This window comes from Camelus bactrianus, chromosome 6, assembly GCF_048773025.1.
Source record: "Camelus bactrianus isolate YW-2024 breed Bactrian camel chromosome 6, ASM4877302v1, whole genome shotgun sequence".
Classification (NCBI taxonomy): Eukaryota; Metazoa; Chordata; class Mammalia; order Artiodactyla; family Camelidae; genus Camelus; species Camelus bactrianus.
The window spans coordinates 36,278,271-36,302,277 of record NC_133544.1 but is presented as its reverse complement, the minus strand read 5'-3'; the positions used below and the strand labels follow the sequence as shown (position 1 = coordinate 36,302,277).

The 24,007-nt window shown below is 38.6% G+C and overlaps 1 protein-coding gene across 1 annotated transcript in view; it reads right to left on the bottom strand.

The window, feature by feature from the left end:
* CCDC175 (coiled-coil domain containing 175) overlaps nt 1-24,007 on the bottom strand; it is a 56,900-nt gene extending 32,893 nt beyond the window's left edge. The window contains exons 1-9 of the mRNA XM_010962371.3: nt 23,945-24,007; nt 23,558-23,741; nt 21,781-21,866; nt 19,849-19,960; nt 15,887-16,022; nt 13,047-13,275; nt 8,538-8,660; nt 5,804-5,913; nt 1,648-1,729 (exon numbers count right to left, since the gene is read on the bottom strand). Coding sequence (XP_010960673.3) covers nt 1,648-1,729; nt 5,804-5,913; nt 8,538-8,660; nt 13,047-13,275; nt 15,887-16,022; nt 19,849-19,960; nt 21,781-21,866; nt 23,558-23,741; nt 23,945-24,007 — 1,125 coding nt within the window. The remainder of the gene's footprint in view (nt 1-1,647; nt 1,730-5,803; nt 5,914-8,537; nt 8,661-13,046; nt 13,276-15,886; nt 16,023-19,848; nt 19,961-21,780; nt 21,867-23,557; nt 23,742-23,944) is intronic.

The following is a 24,007-nucleotide window of genomic DNA, read 5'->3' as shown; positions in this document are numbered from 1 at the left end:
TGCTGCAATAAACATAGGTGTGTGTATCTCTTTTAGAAATAGTATTTGGGTGCATATGTATTTCAATTGTTATTTCTTCTTGTTAGATTGATCCCTTTGTCTGTATGTAGTGTCCTTCTTTGCCTCTTGTTACAGTCTTTGTTCTAAAGCCTATTTGTCTGATATAAGTATTGCTATCCCAGCTTTCTCTTTGTTTCCATTTACACTGAACACCCTTTCCCACGCTCTCACTTTCAGTCTGTGTCTGTCTTTAGATCTGAAGTGAGTCTCTTGTAGGCAGCATATATAAGGATCTTTTTTATTTTTAATCTACCAGCCGTTCTATGTCTTCTGATTGGAGTATTAAGTCCATTTGCATTTCAGGTAATTATTGATAGGTATGTACTTTTTGCCATTTTGTTGATTGTTTTCTGTTTGCTTTGGTAGTCCTTTTATGTTCCTTTCTTCTTTTGCTCTCTTTCCTTGTGATTTGATGACTATCTTTAGTGTTATGTTTGGATTATTTTCTTTTTTGTGTGTACCTATTATAGATTTTTTTGGTCTGTGGTTAGCATGAAGTTTATATATAACAACTTATATATATATGAGTGTGTGTGTGTGTGTGTGTGTGTGTGTGTGTGATTAAGTTGATCTTAAGTTTGAACTCATTCTAAAACCCTGTATTTTTACTCCCCCTCTATCATATTTAATGTTTTTGACATATTTTTAATTTTTTTGTTTTGTGTACCCCTTAACTTTTGCCTCTTAACCTTTCTATTAGCTTTTGAAGTAGTTGATCTACTACCTTTACTGTCTGTTTGCCTTTAACAATGAGATTTCTCCTTTCATAATTTTCATATTTTTAGTTGTGGTCTTTTCTTTTCCACTTAGAGAAATCTCTTGAATGTTTCTTGTAAAGTGGGTATAGTGTTGCTGAATTCTTTTAGCTTTTGCTTATCTGTAAAACTCTTTATCTCTTATTCAAATCTGAATAACAGCCTTGCTGGGTAGAGTGTTCTTGGTTGTAGGTTTTTTCCTTTTATCATTTTAAATATATTATTCCACTTCCTTTTGGCCTGCAAAGTTTCCAGTGAAAAGTCAGCTGACAGTCTTATGGGAGTTTCCTCGTACATAGCTAATTGCTTTTCCCTTGCTGCTTTTAAGATTCTCTCTTTATCTTTACTTTTTGCGATTTAAATTACATTGTGCCTTGGTGTAGACCTCTATGTTCATTTTGTTTGTGTTCATTGTGTTTCATTTTGGTCTGTGCTTCCTGGACTTAGATGTCTGTTTTCTTTCCTAGGTTAGGGAAGTTTTCAGATGTATTTCTTCAGTTATGCTCTCTGCCCCTTTCTCTCTTTCTGAGACCCCTATAATGTGAATGTTAGTACACTTAATGTTGTCTCAGAGGTCTCTCAATCTACACTCATTTTTTAAAAATTTTTTCTTTCTTTCTTTTTTTTTTTTTTTGTTTAGCTTGGATGATTTCCAATACCCTGTCTTCCAGTTTGCTGATCAAATCTTTAAATCAATTACTATGAATGATCATGATTATTATGAGTTAATGAAAATGCTACTTTTGGAAAATCTCACATTTCTTACAATTAAAATGTTAACTAAAAATAAAATACTATTATAATCTTAAAACCATCATATCTATCTTCCTACCTGTTTTATTTTCAGCAATAATTCATTTTTTTCACAATTAGATGAATCATCCAGGTCTTCCTTGTTATTCCTAAAAAAAACCCTATGAACAAAGAAAGCCAAGTAAATTTCTATGAGGACATGTTTTCCTGCAAAGCCACATTTACTTATGACATCAGAAACTTCCAGGCCCCATCTCCCTATGCAACATATTTATTTACAATTCATTAAAATAAACAAAAATTTTACTATTTGAATTGATCTATTAATACTTATTTATACATTAAGAAGCAATTTTAAACATGTGCACTCTGCAAGGGTTATAAGTTCTAGAGATACAGCACAGGCAAAGTCTCTACCCTCACGAAAATTGCACTCTAGTGGAGTAGTCAGAATATAAGTGAGTTATCAAAAATACACATAAATTTCAGATAGTATTAAGTGCTCCAAAGATCACAAAGTAGGGTAAAGGATAGAGAAATCCTGAGAGTGAGAAAGTACCTTAGACAGGTGGTTAGGGGACACTTCCTGGTATAACCTGTGAAATACCTGAAGGATGAGAAGGAATCAGATATATGATGTTCTGAAGAAAGAGCTTTTCATGTAGAAGGAACAGCAGGTGATGATATCCTAAGATAGGAATGAGGCTGATGTATTTGCTGAAGACAGGAGTACGAGAAAGCTGAAGAGGTAGAACAGAGTCCAGATCATGTAGGGTCTTGAGAACAAGGCAAAAGTTCAGATTTTATTTTGAAGGGAACCAGGGGAGGATTTTTTTAAGGAGAAGAGTGACGTGAACTGATCAACATCTTATAAAGATGACTCTGGCTACTCAGTGGAGAAAGACAACAGTGTAGGAAGAGAGACTATGTAGAAGTTTATGGCAGTGGATCAGAAGAAATAATGGTGGCTCAGACTAAGGTTGTATTGGTGGAGGTGGTGAGAAATAGTTGGATTTAGTTTTGAAAATGAGTTTGCATTTGGATTTGGTTGGAGTTAGATTTGGGTTAGGGTCAGGTAGTGAAGAAAACAGGAATGGTGGATGAGTCTTAGTTTTTGGCTGAAGTAACTAGGTACATGGTAACATGAAAGACTGAAAGATGAACTATTTCAAGGAGATGAGAAATTAAGAATTCTGTTTGGGACACATTATATTTGAGATATCCTCCAAGTAGAAAGGTCAAATAAGCTAGAGACTATATGCATTTAGAGATCAAGGCTGGATATATAAATTTGGGAGTCACTGGGGTAACAAAGTATGAGGCTGAATGAAATCATGTATGGAGAGTATGAGTAGAGAATAGAGACTACTGAAGGGCTTAGAACTCCAAAATTTCGAGTTGAAAGAAGAACTGGCACAAGTAAAGGGTCCTGAGAAGGAGCAGTGTAATGAGTGAAATAAGAGAATGTGATGTTTGGGAAGCCAAGTGAAGAAAGTATTTCAATAAGGTAAAAGTGAGCATCTGTGTCAAACTATTAAGAATTCAAAATCTCTAAGGAATTGACCAGATAACTAAAATTTGGTAGGATAGAAGTCATTAGTAACCTTGATAATTTTGAAACCATCTCAGCCGTTTTAGAAAAGCATCCATAATTTGTATAGCTTCCTGCACTGTAATGGCAAGTATATACTCTGACTCACAAACTGGATGTCATTTATACACAACATTTAGCTTCCAGCCCCCCACTTCCCATGTGCGGAAAACCAGCTGAATAGCAAAGAAAGAGCATAGCATTTAGAAAGATAGGCACTGATTTGCCTTTATTATGCAAACACATCATGCTGGGTATCAATAATAACAAAGAACAAGGATTAAACTATCAATGCCTCCTGTGGACTTGTGGAGACTTTGAAGTACTCTTCACTGTCCACATAGAGAATGTAAACTTATAGTTGAGTAATTTTCGTTTTTCCTCAATACTTTGACCTTAAAATAGGTAATGAGTTTGCAAGGTAAAGATTTCATGGTGTGAGGGGGAAGGAATTCAGACTTACAGGTTAAAAGGAAGATGACTTGAGCAAATTATTTTAGTTTCTAATGTAATTTATTCTTAAAGAATCACATGTTTATTATAAAACTTTGATTCTTCAAATTCACCAGATAAGAACTGAGCTGCCTCTCCCCACCTCCAAAGATAGAGAAAATGAACTGAGAAAATAAAAATACAGAAAATTCTCTTTATTTGCCAAATAACAAAGAGGAAAAAGTAAATTTTTTTTAATAAAAGGGGGTAAACATATCCCCAGTCACCCAATTAGTCAAAAGTGCTTTTCCTCAGTGAGATTTCACATGAAAACTCTTGAAAAGGGATTGAGGGAATAAAACGAGCCATTCAAAATAAAAGATCAATGAATCTCCATTTCCTCCTTGAAAATATATTTAAAATAAGTTAGCCAACATGAAGGCTGCTTATAAATAAAACATCAGGGTGGATGGTTTTTAATTATAACTCTTAGAAATAATTTAAGAGCTAATCTGTATTTTCCATGTTGATTCTTTACCTAGTTTGTAAAAATTACATATCAACTAAAACTATCAAATCACTTTAAAAGAAAAAGATTTTTTATTCTGAGTCTTAGGTGTTGTATTACTTGAGTTTCCATTTTTAAATCTGATACTGAATGTAAAGATTATTGCCTATTTTATGGACTGGTGATGGTAGAGTAGGCATTGAACTGTGCAATTGCTATTTTCAAGGACATAATTTTAATCACAATACATGAAAACCTATGTAGAAATGAGCACAACAGGATCCCACATGTGAAATTTCTTGTCTCTTGGGGAATCTGATCACCCACAATCTGTCTTTTAAACTCTCAGCAAACCCTGGGGGTAAACCCAAAAGCCATATTTATATTAAAAGGCCCCGCCTTCCTGTCAAGAGCTGAGCCAAACAGCTTTTGATGGGAAATTTGGGAACTCTCCTGGGAAAGAGTATGTCACAGTCTCTAAAGACAGATGGAACTGTGACAGGTAAACCTGTTAGAGCAAGCAGATAGCTAGATATGAGCAGAGAAAGGAGGACGCAGGCCAAATGGCAGGAACTGGGCAAAAAGGAGGGGCACAGGGCAGGAAACCAAACATCATGTAAACAACAGAGGTCCCTGGGCAGAGAAAGAAAAGCAGGAACCTCTGGGCTGATAAGCAGTCGTCTATTTTGGGGTGACAAGTTGCCTGGAGGCCAACAAAGAAAGATGCGAAAAGGTAGGAAGGTCTGGATGTAACCTTTTGCTCATTATACCCTCATTTCAATAAAACTAGCCTTGCAGATGAGAAGTACCCATCATGCACCCATGACATGACACTTCTGATCCACACTAAATAAGGATAAAAATCCCTCCTCCCTTTGGGAAGGTGGAATTGGGATAAAAATCTAGGAATGCAACCCCAAACCTTTCCCTCCCCAGTGAATATTCCAACCATTCATCTTTACACCCTGTGTAACCAACTTGCCAAAGAAATTCAGGGCAGCCGCTCACCTGAGCCTGTCCGCTCTCCCCTCAAGAGTGTACTATCTCTCCCTTAAAAAATCCCCACTTTACTCGCTTAACCTCCATGTGCCATCTCTGAATTCTTTCTGCGACGGGAAAATAACTTAGTCACTGGCAACAAACTCAGAGGGTTTGGCATGGCTGTGCTTAGCCATGGGGTCATCAAGAAGAGAACACAGCACGTAGATAAAGAGAGAGGTATGGACATGTTTGCAGAAGGAGGCAAAGACTGTGGGCCTTGGGATAGATGGACTATTTCCTTACATTTCTGGTTCTAGTCTCATAGGTAAAAGTTTTCACTCTGAGGTTTCCCTGTATTTTCTTAGTAAGTTCTGGAAGTCCCCTTGACTAAGAACAACTGTAACAACATGGTTAGTTGACTTTATAGCTTTATGGCAGTGCCTTCCCCAAAGGGCATATTTGTAGGGAGTCAGGAACCGAAGTGAGGGTAGTACATACCCAGAAGTCCCTCCCTTTTCCTGACTAACCACATCCTCAATTTTCCCTCTTGATCATCTGAGAGACTGGTTAATTTCAAAATGAAGAGGAGGCTCTATAAAACTGACAATCACACAAATTTTAGCAAACTAAGAAAATATAATTTTCATCTGATATTAAATTTTTTTAAATGAAAGGAACATAACATCTGGAAATGCTTCAGTAAAAATAAAGTATTATACTCACACTTTGTCCTCCAGGTCCTTACAGGATTTCTTAATGTCTTCAGCTTGTTGTTCCCAAAATCTTATTGATTCGTGTAATTGTGCTATCTTTAAATTGTCATCACTAAGAACCTGTTGAAAATTCAGTAAAATTATGGCACTCAATCATCACCACATGATTCATGACAGCAGTTCAACTCACTAAATATTCACGTATCACCCGCTCAACTTTTACATGGGGGGGGGGGGTGTCCTGTCCTTTAGTTAAAGTAAAAAGCAGCCATTAGACTAATTTACAAAAAAAAATTGGGACAGAAATAATCCTGAAATCATCAGAAAAGAAAACAAAATTTGGGAGTGAGACCAACCAATTATAGCAATAGGAACGTGGAAACTATAAAAACAACTTTCAAGACATAAATTCATTTTGACTACTATTTTAAAATTAGATATACATTTTCATAATTATTTTCAAAGTATTATTCGAGGATACTAGAACGAGGATTAATTATACAAAAGTCAAAACAAATTTGGTCTTTTGCCTTAGTTGGCAGCTATGTTCACGCCGAAAATTTTTCTTAGTTTTCCATCAGTATTTTGGAAATGGTAAAATTGGTTACTGTGAAAATATGTTCAAATGATTAAGTAGAAGGAAATATAGATGGAAAAAATTCATAGTGAAATAGATATTTTTACAATGTAGTTTTGGAATAAAGAAAAGAGAAGGCAAACTTATCAGAGCTTAGGTCTGCATTTCAGCTTGTAAAGGAGAGTGAGCTGAGAGAGAAACTGATCAAAAATTCCTCTGCTCTCTGGCATAGAGCTCCCATGGACCCCCAGCAATGTGGGGTCAGAGAAGCACCTGTCAGGTGAGACAGGTGGGTGAAAGCGCCCCAAAACTGTTTTTTCTCTAAAGCACTCACATGATTGAACCTGTGAGCTATAACTAGTTCCAAAGTTAACAGGGGTCTGAAATCCTAGAACTGCCATCAAAAATTAGCAGAATATCCAAAGGACTCTGACCAATCTTCAGGATTAATGACTGTATGCTGAAGGCCCATCCGGCCTGACATCTGTAACCTCCAGCCCTTGGTCCTCCCTGCCCTGGACGCAGAGGGGACCTTGAGAATCACATACCAGTATTCTTTTCTGCCAACACAACACTAGCTTGAGCTGGCTGCAGAGTTTTCTAAACTTAAAGCACTACACCAAGATGAATCTGAAATTCCCTGTAGTCTCAGTCCATAGCCAAAAATGTTATTTTTTCATCTCAGGCAACAACAACAAAACTGTGCCAGATACAAAGCACTCAGCTAAAAGCCTTGCAGACATGACCTCATTCCATCTCCACAAACGCCCTTAAGACGTAGGCAGGATTCTTACCCCCATTTTAGAGGTGAGGAAACTTCACACTGGAAGAGCCAAGATTCAAACCCAGGTCTCTGTGACACTGAAGTTTATGATTTATTTATTTTTTTCAATTGAAGTTAATGCTTTAGACACTATTTTCTACTGGTAAGAGGGGTGGGGTGGGGTGGGTAGGCTGGACTGGAGGCGGTGGAGAATGACACTGGAGGTGAGTTTATCCCTGCCACCTCAAGCCTTGTCTAACTTGGCCTTAGAGGTCTTTGGAATTCAGGTTAAGGGATGCATACTTCATCTTCCCAAGCTAGGTTTGTGGTGTGCTTGACATGATTTATGAGGCCCAAACTGGAGATATGAGCTAAGGCATGCAGATAAAATCTGTTTTACACAACCCCTTTGAGCCTAGCCTGACTCATGCTTCCTTAGTATGTTGACATTTAAAAATAGATAATGATCTTTTTAAATGCACATATTTGTGGAAAATTTTTAATTTTACTCATGTTTTATAATTGGATGTCATAATAGATATATTGTAACTATAATGATCAGAACCACCCTATAAAAAGTATAACGGAATTCACTGAACATTCTGATGAGAAATGATATTTTAGTGTTACTATTGCCCCATATAGTTTTACATGGAATTAATACAGAGAGAAGAAATACACTAAAGATTCATTAATTCAACTAATTGTGATAGAAGATTAACAGGTGTTTCTGTTAATTAACATAGAAGTGGTGTTACAGTCTCTTCAGTTACAGTCATCTCCATAAATTTCAGTTCTCATATCTTTAAAATAAAGATAACCCTCACAAAACACCACAGTACTGGCTTTCAATCAATCTTATCAATTTTTAAAAAATAGAAGTGCAGAACTCGGAAGTATTTTCTACTTCAAACAAATAGTCCCCTTTCCATATTAATGTTCCTGTACTCAATATAAATGGAGAGCCTAAACTGTTTTACTATCACACAGTCAGAATTGAGGAATCTGCCCATAGTCATTCACTTTGTTATGTAAAATAAAGCAATCTCACAGAAATGTTACGTATTGTTCTGCATGCACTCAGTCGGCTCTATATGTATCTTTTAAAGTCATTTTTACAGTTTTTTGGACCATCAAATGCAATTTATACCTAAAGCATTCCACACTTCCTTCCATCGTATTCCTGAAGGACAAAACGCAGTTGCATTATAACACTTAAACTAAGAGTCAGAAACTTAAGATGCCAAAAACATTCTCCCCAGAACGGCAAGAATTTGAATTCAAATCAACTCCTTTCAATGTCATGAAGATGAACTAAATCACCTGCTCCCAGCTATACTGAAGGTAGTGTATTCTGAGGTGCCCTAGGTCAAGCTTGAAAAATACGTTTTCTTTCTTTCTTACCCCTGTGCTGGCAGTAATTGTTTCTCTAATTTTTTTCATTTTAAGCTTTAATCCATCCAATTCTGTCTTCTTTTTGTAAGTCTCCTTTCTCTTTAATTCACAGAATTTGTTATATTCATCAATCTGTAGTGACAAACATAATCAACCAATCAAAAAGCTTAAGACAACACAGCTTAGGAAATCTTTCTATTTTGCCAACCTAATTCATATTTAATATAAGTATGCCACATTCAATCTAAGTATATTATCAAATTCAGAAAAACAACAACCAGGTTTGCTTATTTTGCCGCATCAAAGGAAAAATAATGAACCACAACGACCAAAGTGTAATTATAAAATACTGAAATAGTAAATTTAGAACAATAAAACAATGATCATTAATAGCAAATTACGAAAGTAACTGCCATTGTAAAATTTACTAGTAAAACATTACAGCAATGGTTACCAGATTTACAGTGTGCTAAGCACAGCAGAAGAGTCAAAGGAAGGAATGAAGAATTATTCAGAAATCTAAATTCACGTTATTTAATGGGAAATAAAACATACCAAAAACAAAATCATTGAAGACAGGGAAGCTCACAATCCTGAACAACCCACCGTTTTGCCATCCATACCAGCCCCTGAGAGCTAATGGATCCTTGCCTCGATTTATCTCTGTTTCAAAAGCACCTGGTATTCAGCAGAGATGTTTTGCAGCTATGCCTTAAGAGATACGCAGTGGTCAACTGCCCTGAACTGGTTGTGACTTGACCACAGGAATGAGTTGCCTGCGAGGATGAGACCTGGAGGTGTTTGAAAGTTACCTTTGCTTCATCACCATGCTAAGATCTCTGCCAAAAGGGAGGATTTGCACTCTGCTAGGCACAATTCATGCTCTGCGCAAAGAAGCAAAAGACTGCGCATGACCCTGGAAATCTCCGCCCCTTTCCTAGAGCTCTGATGACGTCTGCCTCCTACTCTTTAAAATTCCCTTACTCCCCTCCCTTAAGGGAGAAGATATTTTCAGAGCACAAGCTCTCCCTTCTCCATTCCTTGATCATTGAATCAAGTTTCTGATCTGCTACACCTAACCCGGTTTCGTTTGATTGGCATTTGCGACTCCAGGCAAAGAACCCTGAGAAAGTCACCGACCCGTTGGTGATAAATAACAATTTTACTAAAAGCAAACATATTCTGATTACTTGTCAGACCCTACTGAAGTGGGTCACCTTCTTATCAGAATCAAACTCATCATGATTTGTCTGGCAAAATGAATTATCAAGAACAAGGTAACTAAGTTGTAAGGCCTGAGAAAGCATACTTAACTCTGCATTAAAGAGTTATGAAAACACATGTTTGGGTGGTTTTCCATCAAAGCCAGCAGCAAATTCACCCCAGGTGGCTACTCTGAATGAGATTATCAATTATCTCTGCCGCAGGGCACAGTTGCATAGGAATGAAACTCTGTGATCAATACATTTTGTTGAAAATTGAACTTCTGTGCTCATACTTTGGCCTAAGCCTTCTCCCAAGGTCTTAGGTCTTACAACTATAGAAATAATATTAGCAAAAAACATTTTGTTTTGTGTTAGGGGAGACCTTATGGGTTTGAAGACTCTGAACCTGTAAACAGCTTTTCCTTTTTTATAGGAAGTAAAGGGAATTAACAGGCTGTCACCATGCATATCATGTGCATTTAGTGAACATCAGTGGTTGACTCCTTAATAATCCACTCCAGCTGGTCTAGCCCACTGGCACACAGTATTCCCTTAGGATCCGTTGTTGTTCTGGGGTAGGCAGTGTCTTAACCTGCTGGATCAGACACAGCAAAAAGACTTATGTCCTTGGTTGGAAAAGGTTTTCTTCTTTCTAGTTGAACGAGGAAGCATATAGTCCAGTTGTCACTGGCAGCCATCTTGTGACCATGAGGGAAACCAGCCTTAAGATGAAGGATGGAGGAGAAGAGGGATGAGCCACTTAATTAACTAGTCCTGGAGTCTGCTTTTCCTTGGGAATTCCTACTATGAGATAATAAATGCTCTTATTGACTGTTTAAGCCAGTTTGAGTCAGGGCTTCTGCTATTTCCATCTGAAAGTGGTGCCCTCTTCCAGGGAGATAGACTAGGGGTAGACAAACTACTACCCATGGGCCAAATCCAGCCACCACATGTTTTTGTAAAGCACTCTTATTCATTTGGGTATTACTTATGGCTCCTTTGTGTTAAAATGGCAGAGTTGAGTAGTTGCGACCCACACTGTATATGTTCCACAATACCCTAATTTACCCTCTGGCTCCTTTCAGAAAAAGTTTGTGGATCCCTGAGGAACACTATTCACAAAAGGAAGAACCTATCACATTCTCAAATTCCATTTGAAGCCTCTCTGGGCTCTCTTTCTTGTATTTTAACATTTATGTTAAAGAATAGAAAGATGGGAAAAACTTCCCTTTAGGGCTTAAAATGAAGTTAGAAACTCAGTCATTCAATAAAGTAACATGACAGAGTGCCTACCTCGAACCAGGTATGCTAGGCACGGATCATGGTGCTAGGATTCAGCAATGAATAAAACAGACAAAATCCTTGCCTGGAGGAGCCTTCCTCCTGGTGGGCAAAACTCAGATCCATGCTACCACTGACCATTGTTTCAAACCCAAGGGAAGTAAGAAAAGGGAGAAGGCTCCCCACTCCTTGCCCACAGCACCCTGCGAGTCATCCCTCAGCTGTGTCCACACAGACACATCCCACTTTTTGCCCCTATAACTTAAGTACGCTGCTTCAGCATGAGTGTTCTATACTGCTCAGAGAGAACAGTCCAGCAGAGGGCTGCAAACAGTGTGGGAGATGAAGTCCTCACAGCATTGTTGTTTTTGCCCTGACACTATTTCATTAAAATAACAATAAATCCAAGTAAGGTCTAGCCCAGTGATAGGAGCCATGGATTTCAGTTCATTCCAGCACTGGAACACTAACAGCTGGCTTCAACCCCTGAAAAAGTCCAGGAAGCTTGGCTTTTACAAATTCTGTTTAGTGGCTGCAGACTGACCAAGAGACTCCTTGCCAGGGACTTCACAAACTGCCCATTCCAAGGATGAATAGGGCTGAGTTATCTCTACTCAAGAAACATAATCCATGGTTTTAGTGTAAAACTGTTTCTGAAGAGACAGGCGCTGTAAAGAATATAGACTCTCAAACCTGACTGGAACTTAATGAACAGTCTTATGAAACCAATCATCATAAGAACCAAATTTGATCACTGCCAGATTGTATTCCACTAAATTTTAATTGACTCAAGAAATGCAATTTAACAAATGTTCATATGTATATAATATAGCAGAGTTGCAAGCCCTGGTCCAATTTCAATTCTGCATTATCCTTATGCCAGTTCCCGGGATGGACTGGGCAGCATCAGGAGTTCAACAGCAGTGCTCATCCTGGGCCAGGCCCTCACTGCATGGGGGAAAAGAAGGCTCCTGCTGGGAACACCTAATACAGAAACAGCCCTGCTTCTCCTGGGGCAGCTGGAAGCAGAACAAAGAGGAATCCATCAGAAGCCATTCTGAGTGTGAATTCTTAAGAATTCAAGATGCAGTAAATTATCCCCACTGACACTCACAAAATTTCTAGTCTCAAAATACTCTTCTCTGTTGGGGCTGTGGACAGAAAAAAAATGTTGCCTGCCATTCGGGTAAACAAAGAATGTTGCCTACCATCAACCCATCAGCCTCTGCAGCTGCCTCCTGACTCTGAGCCGAGGGTGGAGAAAAACACGATACTGGCCCTACATAGTTAAGATGTGTCTCAAAGGAATGATTTCGATGAGCCCAGACTTTTGCATCCTCCCATACATAGGAAAGCACTAAAGTCATTAACTTGAGATGTCTGTTTTTTGTAATTAGCAGTAATCTTTTGAGGTTCAACTCCTGATTGTTTGTTTGTTTGTTTGTTTTTCCCAAGCAAGATCCTTTATATCCTGGCTCCTCCCTTACCTCTTTGGAACAGTTCCTATTAGCTATCTGAGAGGCTGCCTTGCTGGGCTATAGTCCTCAGAAAAGTCCTCAAATGAAACAAAACTTGCAAATTTTAGACTATGTGGTTTTTTGGTTTTGTTTTTGTTTATTCGGTCTACAGGACCCTTGGCTCTGCACAGCCCCTCTACAGGCCTCTCCTCTCAGATTCATTCAGCAGGAGGCACAAGCTCCAGCAGGGGTAAACTCACTGATCCTTTGTGCAGACATAGGGCCTCGGATGACATGGAAGCAAATTCCTTGTCCCTAACGGGCTGCAAGTGAGCAAGGGACCACCCTAGTGTTAGCAATCCTGTCACTTACATTATTCTTTCCCATGAACTGAGATGCTGCTCTACAATCAAACGTTCTCCCCATGGGGCTCCCATGTCCCTGAGTCTCTGCTCTATTCCTGCAGAAGATAATGCAAGGAGCACTTGCTAGCCTTGAGGACGAATAAGTTATTTCCCATTTCCTGCCCTTGATTCTGTATAATTCTGTATATAAAAAAAAATCATGTCACTTACTTCTTGATTCAATTTTTGTTTTCTTTTCAAATATTCTTGTTTTTCTTTTCCCATTTGCTCCTCTACTTCTTGAATATATTTTTTTTGCAATTCTATTTCTTCCTTCTCCAAGTTAATTTTGGTGTAAGTCTCATTGATGTAAATGCTGGTAATGGCTTTTTCTTTCATTGCGTGGTTGAGTGACAGGACAATCTTTTCATGCTGCCTTGCTATCTCCTCTTGCTGTTCACTAGGAGAAAGAATTATTCATGGTATGAAAAGGATGGCTTTTAGGAAAGAAATTTAAAGTCCACTTGGTGAGATAAATCACCATAAAGAGGGAAATTGTAAGGCATACTTATTTTAGAGTTGTATTTGTGATTGCCTAACCTTGGTTGACATGAAGGACAGAAGGAAACACAAGTGTTAACCTTGCAACTGTTTACCACTGCAAAAGTGTCATGCAGTCCTGCCTCACGCAACCCATTCTCACACACCAGGTAGTCACTATGGGGATGTTTTGGTTTAAACCATACAATGATTCAAAAATAATTTTGAACAGGTGAATGGAATCTGCCCAAACTGGTTTGATATGCAGCATTGCCAAAGCTATCTTATCATCCTGAGATATGTAGCGAAACTAAAAAGAGATAAACATCCCGCCACCCCTCCAGCCGCCTTCTGACACCACTGCCCTGCAGGGAGGGCTCAGGAGAAAGCTAGTACTTCTCTGATGGACAGGAGTTGGGGAGAAGGGATCTGAGTCCATCTTCACCACTCAGAGGGTGCTTGATGTCTAATTTGAACCCTCTTATCTCCTCACAGCTGCAGCCAAATCTGAGTTCAAGAGGAGACATTAACCTCACATAGCCCTTGCTGTCCACATCCACCTGAGGAAAACCTTAAGATTGTGAGAAACATCTACCCCAGGGCTAATAATAAAAGGTTTGGAGGAGGGACAATTGGTACCTTTTCTATTTTTCCCTCTTTTCAAAGCTCCTACAATGTAAACACATTTTCCCTTTTCTAGTCTCCAGGGTAAACACTTTAGTTCAGGGCGATTGTATGCAAAGGCTCAGGAAAATGGAAACAGGTTGTTGGTAAGTTCATTTTCCAAAAGTCAACTCCAGCAAAGAAAGGCAATTAAAAGCAGCCCAGTCTAGACTGGGTCAGATAACGGGTGCTTCCCAGGTTTAATAAAGGAAGCTTTCTAAGAAAGAAGCAAATTAAGGATTGAGTAGCCTGAAGGAAGCAAAGAAAAAAGAAAAAAAAAAAAAAAAACCAAGTCAAATAAAAAAAAAAACTGACTAGGTGTATTGTGATAGGTTGGGAAGAGAGTTCTCAGAAATGAAATGCAGGACCAAAGGAGCTCCCCTCCTCCCAAAAAAGCTTGCACATGTCCAGTTTTTGAGGACTGTCCAGGAGAGGATCACCATCAGAGCGCGTGGGCACCCTGATAGACATCTTTCTTTGAAAAGTGATTATAGCTTGATGATGCCAGCTCATTGGGCAACCCACCTTATGTCTGTAATTTGCCTTTCCATGAAGACTTCTCTGGAGCAGTGATTCTCAAAGTGTGGTCAGGACCAGCAGCAGCAGCATCACCTAGAAACTTGTTAGAAATACAAATTCTTACCCCTATTCCCTAGACCTACTAAATCGGAAATCTGGGTGGAGGTCCCAGTACTTTGTGATTTAACAAGCATTCCAGGTGATTCTGATGAGCACTCAAGTTTGAGAATCACTGGTCTATAGTGGGGTGAAGGTGCTGGCCAACTGAGGTGAGTATTCCAGCCTGGGTTTTCTCTTCCTCATTATTAATTTAGAAATTGCTAGTCTAGTTTATACAGTGGTCTCTGGTGACTGTGGCTAGTATGCACCATGCACAAATCTGCACTGTGAATCCCTAACAGGGAGTTAGAGTATGCACTCTTTCTCAAACTTATGTGATCATGAACTTGCCTTTTCATGGAGCATCTGCCAGAATAGGTGTTCTGAGGGCCTACTTTTTGAAACGTGTCTTGAGGTCTCCACCTAATTCCTGATGCTTTGATATCTTGTCCACCAAGCCACCTTCTGATTATTTTACTTCCCAAGAAGATTTTTTCACTCTAATGAGGGCTCTTCGAGTATTTCTTACTCTAAACAAACTGAAAATCTGACATTTATATATTAGTCTTGCAAATTGACTTGCAGTGCTGAGTTATTCTTCATGGTTTTGTTTTGTTTTTTTTCTTTCAGAATAGATCTCTTTCCCTATGGGGTGGGAAAGTCAAGATTTGTAAGCCCCATTTTATAGATGGAGAAAATGAGGCCCACAGAGGCGAAGTGCTGGCAACACAGCTGAGGGATAAAGGAAAGAAGCTAACAGGTGTCAGCTCTCATTTAATTGCAGATGAAACCTAGAACCAATTACATTCTCAGCCCTTCAGAAGAATGTTTTCAAGGAACTAAACTAATTATAGTATATCTAGTTTGATATTATATTTGCAAAACAATACCCGGCAAGATTTCTTGCTTTGGTGGTTGAGACTTACAAACTTAATTTTACTAAAAATCAAATGACAACCACTGTGTGTTTCTACCTTTGGAGGTGAGGTGCGAGGTAGGAGTTGGGAAGCTAGATTGCCTCTGAAATTTTGCAGATCTCCTGGCTGCAGTAGTTAAAGATGTTCTGCTTTCTTCCTGAGCTCTATGCAGCCATCCCACACCCCTCATCAGTCCAGGTCATCTATAAGTGATCTCTGCCTCTTAACTCACACTGCGCTAGTTCAGACCAGAGGACAAACCCTTCAGGAAAAATGTCCCACTTCAGCCTCAGACTCTGATTCCCTCAAGGACTAAATAAAAAAAGTACGTACCCCAGAGCTTTATTAATTTTTTTCAGTTTGAGTATATTCTTCTTCAGAAACTCTATTTCATTGTTCATCCTTGTAATTTTCGTGTGTAACTGATTTATCTCAACAAGATTTAATCTTCGAGCATCCTTGACACATTCTTAAAAGTAAGTAGAAGAAATGTTACTCAATTATTTGAGAAACAGCATAACTGTAGATACTGACTTTTAAAATCATAAACAAATTATATCTTTATTTGAAATATTCCTCTAATTGGTATTCCTGTATCAGACACCTCTTACTTACTCCTTTGGACCCTCTCAATCTTACCTATCAATTATTTCCCTTATTTCAGCTGCTGCTATGGTCGGTGACCAGCTTTCTATGAGCTCTGAACAACTTCAGACTCAGTGCACCTGATTTCTGCCTGTCACAGCCACTTCCCACCTATCTAAGACTTCCCTGTCGCCTCTGTCATCGGACTTCTTTAGACACCCACACCCATGCATGTGTAACCCAAAGTGCGGGAAGTGTGACAAGCACTGGACCAATGGGACCAATGGTGGACAGGAGCCAGTGCCTGGATGTGCCTGAGAAGAGGTAACACTGTGTCCTGGGGCATATTCTTACACTTAGTTGCCTTCAGCGACAGTCAACAACATATTGCCACCCATATCAACTCTCCTGTTTCCCTGCTTTGGTCTTCTTATCCCATCCTCCTCCTCTGTGGATTATATCTCCTAATAAAACAATAGTGCAAAAGCCATTGCCTCTGGCTCTGCTTTCTAGGGAATCGAGTGTATTAAAGAAATAATTATTCATCAATAAATAGCAAATTAGTGTATAATCACATAACTTCAAAGGATTACCTCAGTGCTTGATAGATAAATGGTAAAAATGCATGAATTTTTGAACACTGCTATTTAGAAATGGGTAGTGGGTTACTCATTTCTTATAAAAAAAAATTCTCTAGAAAAGGACTGGTAGCTCCCCTAGAGAGCCAGGTTATTTTTTTGTAGGCTACTAGTTACATTGTTCATTGTAGCAGGACTTCTGAAATTTTATGTCTCGTATATGCACGTGCATCACCTGGAGATGTTGCTGAAATACAGATTTTGATATAGCAGGTCTGAAGTTGACCTAAAGATTCTGCATTTTGTAACAAGTTTTCAGGTGATGCTGGTGCTACTCATCCAAGGACCATTCTTCTAGCAGCAAAGCTTTAAAACATTAAGGCCAATTAAATTTACTTGGTTAAGTATTCAGTGTGTACCAAGGACTTTATAAACTAGAATGGTATTTTTTCCTTCTAAAATATTTTTCCTGCTTATAAAAATAATTCAAATGGACAGCAAAGAAAGCAAAGAAAATAAAACAAAAACATTCCTAATTCTGCCTTAAGCACAGATTCTCTGAAGTCTTATTTCTTTCCCTGCATGTAGGAGTTTGTTGTATTTTCCCTGCCAGACTAGACTAACACCGTGCATATTGTTTTATAACTGACTTTATCACTCAGAGTCTAATTGAGAGATAGAAATCTTATAGTAAATTGAACAGGGGAATTTTAATATGAAGAATCATTAACTGTAACAGAGGATTAGAGTAACGAAGGAATAAATAGTAAGACAATAAAGAGAACTCTAAAGAATTCAGAAATAGCAGGCATAAGCAGCAGCATTACCCCTATGGCTGAGACAGAGTGCCTTCCAGGAAGGAGCACCTCCAGACCTGAGATTCAGACCTCATCGAAAAGGGTGGTGGCTCACTAGATGGCAAGAAAATTTGTGAAATGCTGGGCTGGCAGAACTTACTAGAAATCTGGCTTCTAGGGGCATTGAGGAAAACCTGTCCACAGGGAATTGCCATACTCTAGAACTCACTGCAAAACCACCCAAAGGACACCAGGGAAACTGTTTACAGGGAGGTGCCTCACTGGTAGCAATCTACTTTGGAGCTGCCCAGGGGTTATTGGAGGAAGCTGCTGGGCACCAAGGACGGGTGCTCGCTAAGGGAGAAGCTGCCTGCACTGGAGAAGCTGCCTGCACTGCAGGAGCTAGCCAAGCTGGGAACACTGAGACCGGGAAGAAAACCCCTTTTTCCTCCAGTGTCCCTCTGGTGCTCTCTGATGACAAAGCTTAACATTGTACCAGCTGGCAAAGGGCCCATCACAGGGTCCATCTCCCTTATGACAGAGCAGACAATGAAGGTAGATTTGGAGCTGCAAGGCAATAAATGGGTAACATCTACTTCAAAAATCAGTTTTTATTTATTCAGACCACTATTTTAGGTTGGGCTCCCTGGGAAACAAATTTTTAAATTTGTATGTAGAAAATTTATTAAGTAGAGCTCTTAGGAACATCTCTGAGGAAATCAGGGTTGGGCAGGGGTGGGGGGCTTAAATGGTGATGAGCTCTGGAGCTGTGGTGACATGGCAGAGTTGTTCTACACTGAGCAAGGGAGGTAGACCTTGTACTCTCTTGGTGACCAATCACTGAATGTGGGCAGCACTTGGGGAACCTGCAGTGAGGCCTTTCTCTTTTGTAGAGCAATTCCTGCAGAGGAATTGAGCTGTGAGCCTTAGCCAACATTCCTGGCAACTGGGTAAATAGAGTTGGAGCCTCATCTTACACCAAATACAAAATTTAACTCTAAATGGATCAAAGACCTAAATGTAAGAATGAAAAAGACAAAACTCTTAGGAGAAAACATAGGGGAAATCTTCATAACATTGGATTTAGCCATGATTTCTTGGATATGACACCAAGGCACAGGCAACAAATGAAAAAATAGATATACTGGACTATCTGAAAGTTAAAAATGTTTGTGTATCAAAAGTCATTATTAACAAGAGTGATAAGGCAACCCATCGAATGGGGCAAAATATTTGCAAATACACACACACACACACACACACACACACACACACATATATTATGATAAGGGGTTAACATCCAGGGTATATGAAGAAGTCCCACAGCTCAAAAACAACAAAACAAACAGCCTGATTAAAAGAGGAAAAAAGGACCTGAACAGACATTTATTCAAAGAAGATATACCAATAGCCAATAAGCACATAAAAAGATGCTCAACATCACTAATCATTAGGAAAATGCAAATCAAAACCACAATGAGATACCAATTTATACCCATAAGGGTGACTGTTTAAAAAAAAAAAAGAAAATAATAAGTGCTGGCAAGAATGTGGAGAAATTGGAACACTTGTGCTTTGTGAACAAGAAGGTACAACGGTGCAGCTGCTGTGGAAAACAGTATGGCAGCTTCTCAAAAAATTAAACATAAAATTACCATGTTAACATACAATCCAGCAATTCCTTTCTGCATTTATACCCAAAAGAACTGGAAGCAGGGACTTGAATAGATATTTGCACACTCATGTTTGTAACATCATTATTTATTATTATTTTTATTCTTTTGTAGCAGCATTGTTTATAATAACCAAAAGATAGAAACAATGCATGGGTCTATCTATGGATGAATGGAAAACAAAACGTGGCATATACATGTAATGGAATACTGTTCAGTCTTAAAAGGAAAGGAAATCCTGTCACATGCTACAACACCGATGAATCTTAATGACATACCAAGTGAAAAAAGCCAGTCACAAAAGGACAAACGTATGATTCCACCAACATGAGGTACCTAGAGTAATCAACTCATAGAGACAGAAATCAGAGTAGTGGGTTAGGTCAGGCAAGCTGCCTAATTTAATTGGATAAATAGCAATTTGGAATGGGCTGATCTATATATATTTAGCCTATTTATAAGTAATTACATAAATTCAAGTCACATATATTACCTCCACTTAAAAAGTAAGGGAAAATGATTATGGATCTCATTTTATTTGTGTTGTGTACTCTTCCTAGTTATTTTTGATATGAAATAACTATTAAACGTACTTGTTTCAAGTACTGAGCTCGATTTTATAAGATAAGCTAAATTTCTAGAGTTGATAACTTCAAAAGTACCTTCCAATTCTCTGCTAACATCAGTGGGAAGAGTTTCCAGTAGAAAATATAGTCTGCTGAATTCCATGCTTTCAATTTCCAGAAGATCAATTGTGGCTTTTCTCATTTCTTCCTGAAAGTTTAAATTACATATTTTAAAAGTTAAGACATTAAAATATAAGATTGATTTCCTAAACAATGTCCTGTAAATGTTTTCAGAGATCAAAATTTGCTTTTCATTAAATGCCTTCTGCTATTATTTTTATTTGGAATAGAAAGCAGGAAAAATAATTATTCTACAATCAGTTTTTAAGGTGTCACTGTTATTTTATCTTTACATTTCTGCTGATTTTCTTCTACTGAGAAATCACCTTTCCCATCTTTTCAATCAGTTTAAAAGGAAAGGCTCCAACAAAAGGGTGACACTGAGAAACTTACTGAATTAAAGAATGGAAAATGCCTATAAAAGCATGTTCAGGTATAAAAAGAAAAATGGTTTTCTTATACACACCTAAAAATCCAAACAAATATCCTATAATTTTATATTGGTGGGACTATTTTAAAAAGGAAAAACATCCAAAAATCTGACAGTGGAAAAAATAGATAAATCTTCTTTTAAATAAGAGATCATAAGGGCTATAGTTACTTTATGGACTGAGAAATTGCCATTATAATTTATGAATAATAAAAAGCAGGTTGCATAATTATATATTTAGTATGATCACTTTTCTGTAAAAAATGAACTTCAATACAGGTACATCTATGTCCTGAAAATAGGAAAGACATTGATCAAAGAGTTAACTGTGATTATTTTAGGGTGGGCTCATGCTGGTTTTTTACTTTCTTTCTTTTGCTTATCTATTTTTTTCTAAATTTTCCAGAGTAAACCCACAATGTTTTTATAATAGCAAAAATGTGTTACTTTAAAAAAATGGGAGGATTTATCTCTATTTAAGAGATTTCACAGCTCAGATATTAAATGGAGACATACTAGATAATTTAATAAGCCACAATAAATATTTTGACCCCTCTAAGTCCTGGAGAAAGACATAACTAAAAGAACAAAGCAGAGGAAAAGGTTTCCACAGGACTGTAGTGTAGGACAATGCACATTCTCAGTGTTTACATGTATGTACTTAATTAAGTGGGATTATAAAGTATAATTCTGTAGTATACATACACAACTACATATAATTACATAAAAATATGATCACAAAGTAATGAGAGTAACTTTTCTCAGTCTGTAGACTTGAGCTCACTTACTTTACAGCCAGATTTCCACATTTTTTAGATACTTCATATGTAGTAGATCCTTAATATTTTTAAATCAAATGAACAGATGTCACCCTTCTGACCCTGCCGGGGAAGCATCACAGACATCATCCAGGGCCAAAGAGACGCATTTGTGACACTTCAAAAGGAAATTTTAAAAATATTTCTTTGATGGGGCCAAGTTTATGTAACTGAAAGAGTTCCTGTTTGTTTCCAGTGAAAAGCACTGTCTATGTCAACAGAGTAGGTACCAAATAATCTTTCATTTGTTTTGTAAGGAATTGCTTCTAGAGACCTGAGAAAACTGGCACCACATGTGCAATTTATCCGAGACGTTGCTTCCTGATTTTAAGCAATGCTCACATCTTGGGGTTGTGAGCCTTTACCCATGTGGCCCACCCCTGAACTGAGCTCTGTTACCACCAGGTCATTTCTCCTGAGCAGGCTTGCCCTCATTCAGAGCACAGGTCCTTAATTTAGTGCTCTGTATGGGAAACTGGGCAGCAATCCACAGCTGATCCACACTGGTGCAATTAGTAAAATGAGAGAAATTTTCATTCAGGGCAAGTATTTTCCCTATTCACCTACTGAAGTACCTTGAACAGAGTTGGCACTAAGTTAAAGTTTGAGGAAGAAATAAGTGGAAGATTGAAAAAGTAGCTCTTATAGATAATACAATACCAATTTCTTAACAGCGACAGCAACGTCCTTAAGAAATGTCCTAGCTTCTTCATTGCATTTAAAATAATCGCTTTGCAGTGATTGTTCTAAAAAAAATTTGAAAGTTAAGATCGCTTATTTATCTGTCCAAATCTGATTTAACTCTATAAGATCTAGCTCAAATGCTTACTCGACTGAAAATTACATTTTCCATCTCTGAATTTCTATAGTACTTAATAAGAATCTCTTTTGTACTTGCTATTATTTTTACAGTGTTCTAATTAAGGTATATACTTTATGCTACTTGAGGACAAAGTTCTCTTAAGACGCCATCTTTGTATCACTCATGGTAGAAAGAAGGGATCTGTATAGGATAGGACAAAAAAATTCAACAAATATTTATGAAAGGGATAAATATAACATGTCCATAATGTAGGTTTAAGAATGTTTTCATATATACACATATTTGTATACATATATACTAAATGTAGTATTTTGCAAAAAAAAAAAGCATTTAATTCTTTAAAAACCCATTATGTCATTTTCACTTCTGTGCCAATATTTTAATCATGGGATGAGAGTAAACATTATAAAAGTGGTAGTTAAAATGTAGGCAGAGTTTCTAACCCCACTGATGTAAGAAAGATATCACCTTTTCTCTCACAAACTGTACATTGAAAACACAGAAGAGACACTTGGGAAATGCTTGCAAAGGTAAGGAAGACAAGATACATGCAGAATGGGAAGAAGGAAGGAAGGAAGGAAGGAAAAAAGAAAACATAAAAGGATGAGGAGAGAGAACAGAGGAAACTCGACTCATCTTGGCTCTGTCACGACTGCATTATACAGATACTGTCTAAATGGATTCCAGGCCTGCATTCTCATGTGTGGGATGAGTTTGATGTGTTTAATGTCTTACACGTATGTGTAATCTAAATTGATTCTTATAACCTCATGATTCCCATTTCACAGGTAAGAAATCTAAGACTTTGAGGTCATGTCATGTGCTCAAGGTCAGAGAGCCCATCACTGGATTCAGACACAAGTGGTGTGACTCCAGAGTCCATGCCTTTAGTGGACATCCTCACCTCTCAGAAGAGTAAACAGCAGTTCCTCTGTTCCAGGGAACCTGAATTCTCTTAATGAATAAGCTCTCAAACCAAGTGAAACTCAGTTACTGAGCTTCCAAGCAAGTGTGACTTATGGAGGGACAGGCATTGTCTGCTGTCTCTTCTTTCTCCTATGGAATGAATGAGCACAAGCTTGTTCCCACTTGCAAATTGGCTGGAAAACTACATATTTTATAACTCACACTGAGGGCAAGAAAGCATAAGGAAGCTTTTTTTCTACGAAAAACCTTCTGAGGGTCCAGAAATTATTGGCAGAAAAAGTATTTGTGCCCAATACACAATTCCTTGCTTAATGCAACAGGAGCTTCTTAAACACTCCGTTTCTTATTTGCCTGTTAAATTCTCCAGTTTGCCATGGCAAAGTGTTGGACGAAATTAACTTGCTAAGAAAAGACAAGAAGGGATAAGCTGAAATTAAACGCATAATCAAAATGCAGGTGGGCACTCTGGTCACAGGCAAGTGGCAGTGACTTGGATTTGTCACCAGCCACTAGTGAGCTGGGCCAAGTCAGAGCTGAGCCCTGGGTCCCAAGGAGCCAGAAAAGGTTATGCCCTAGCCAGGGATGCCCCGGGTTCTGGGAGGAGGGTCCCCATGAGGGTTCCTGCTGAGCGCCATTTAGGCATCACTTCTAAGAAGACGTCCCTTGGGGAGCCCACGGGCTTCTCACCCACAACAAAGAGCTGATCAAGGGCGGCAGCCGCGACCGAGGAGCCGAGGGTGGACGGGAAAGTGCATAACTCCAGGGAGGGGCCCGTGGAGACAGCGGTCACCTGCACCACCTTCTCGCCGAACCCCAGCTCAGGGGACCAGGAGCTCAGAGCCATGTTGCTGCTCCTGCGCAGCGCAGGCGCCTGCAGTCAGAGGTAAGGACCGCCGGTTGACAGGGGCAACGAGGGCACCGAGACTGCGCAAAGGCCCGCGGCTCTCACCTGGCGAGAAACCTCGCGATTTATCTAGCTTTATCCACGATAGTTACGCAATCCGCTAAGGACGAGTCCCTCTTCAGCCGTCCTTTCCTCCTTTCATTTTCATTTCTTTAGTTCAGGCCTTGTACCTGAACACTTGTGCACTTCTTGCGGACCACGGGGATCATAATAATGACCACTTTTGAACGCAT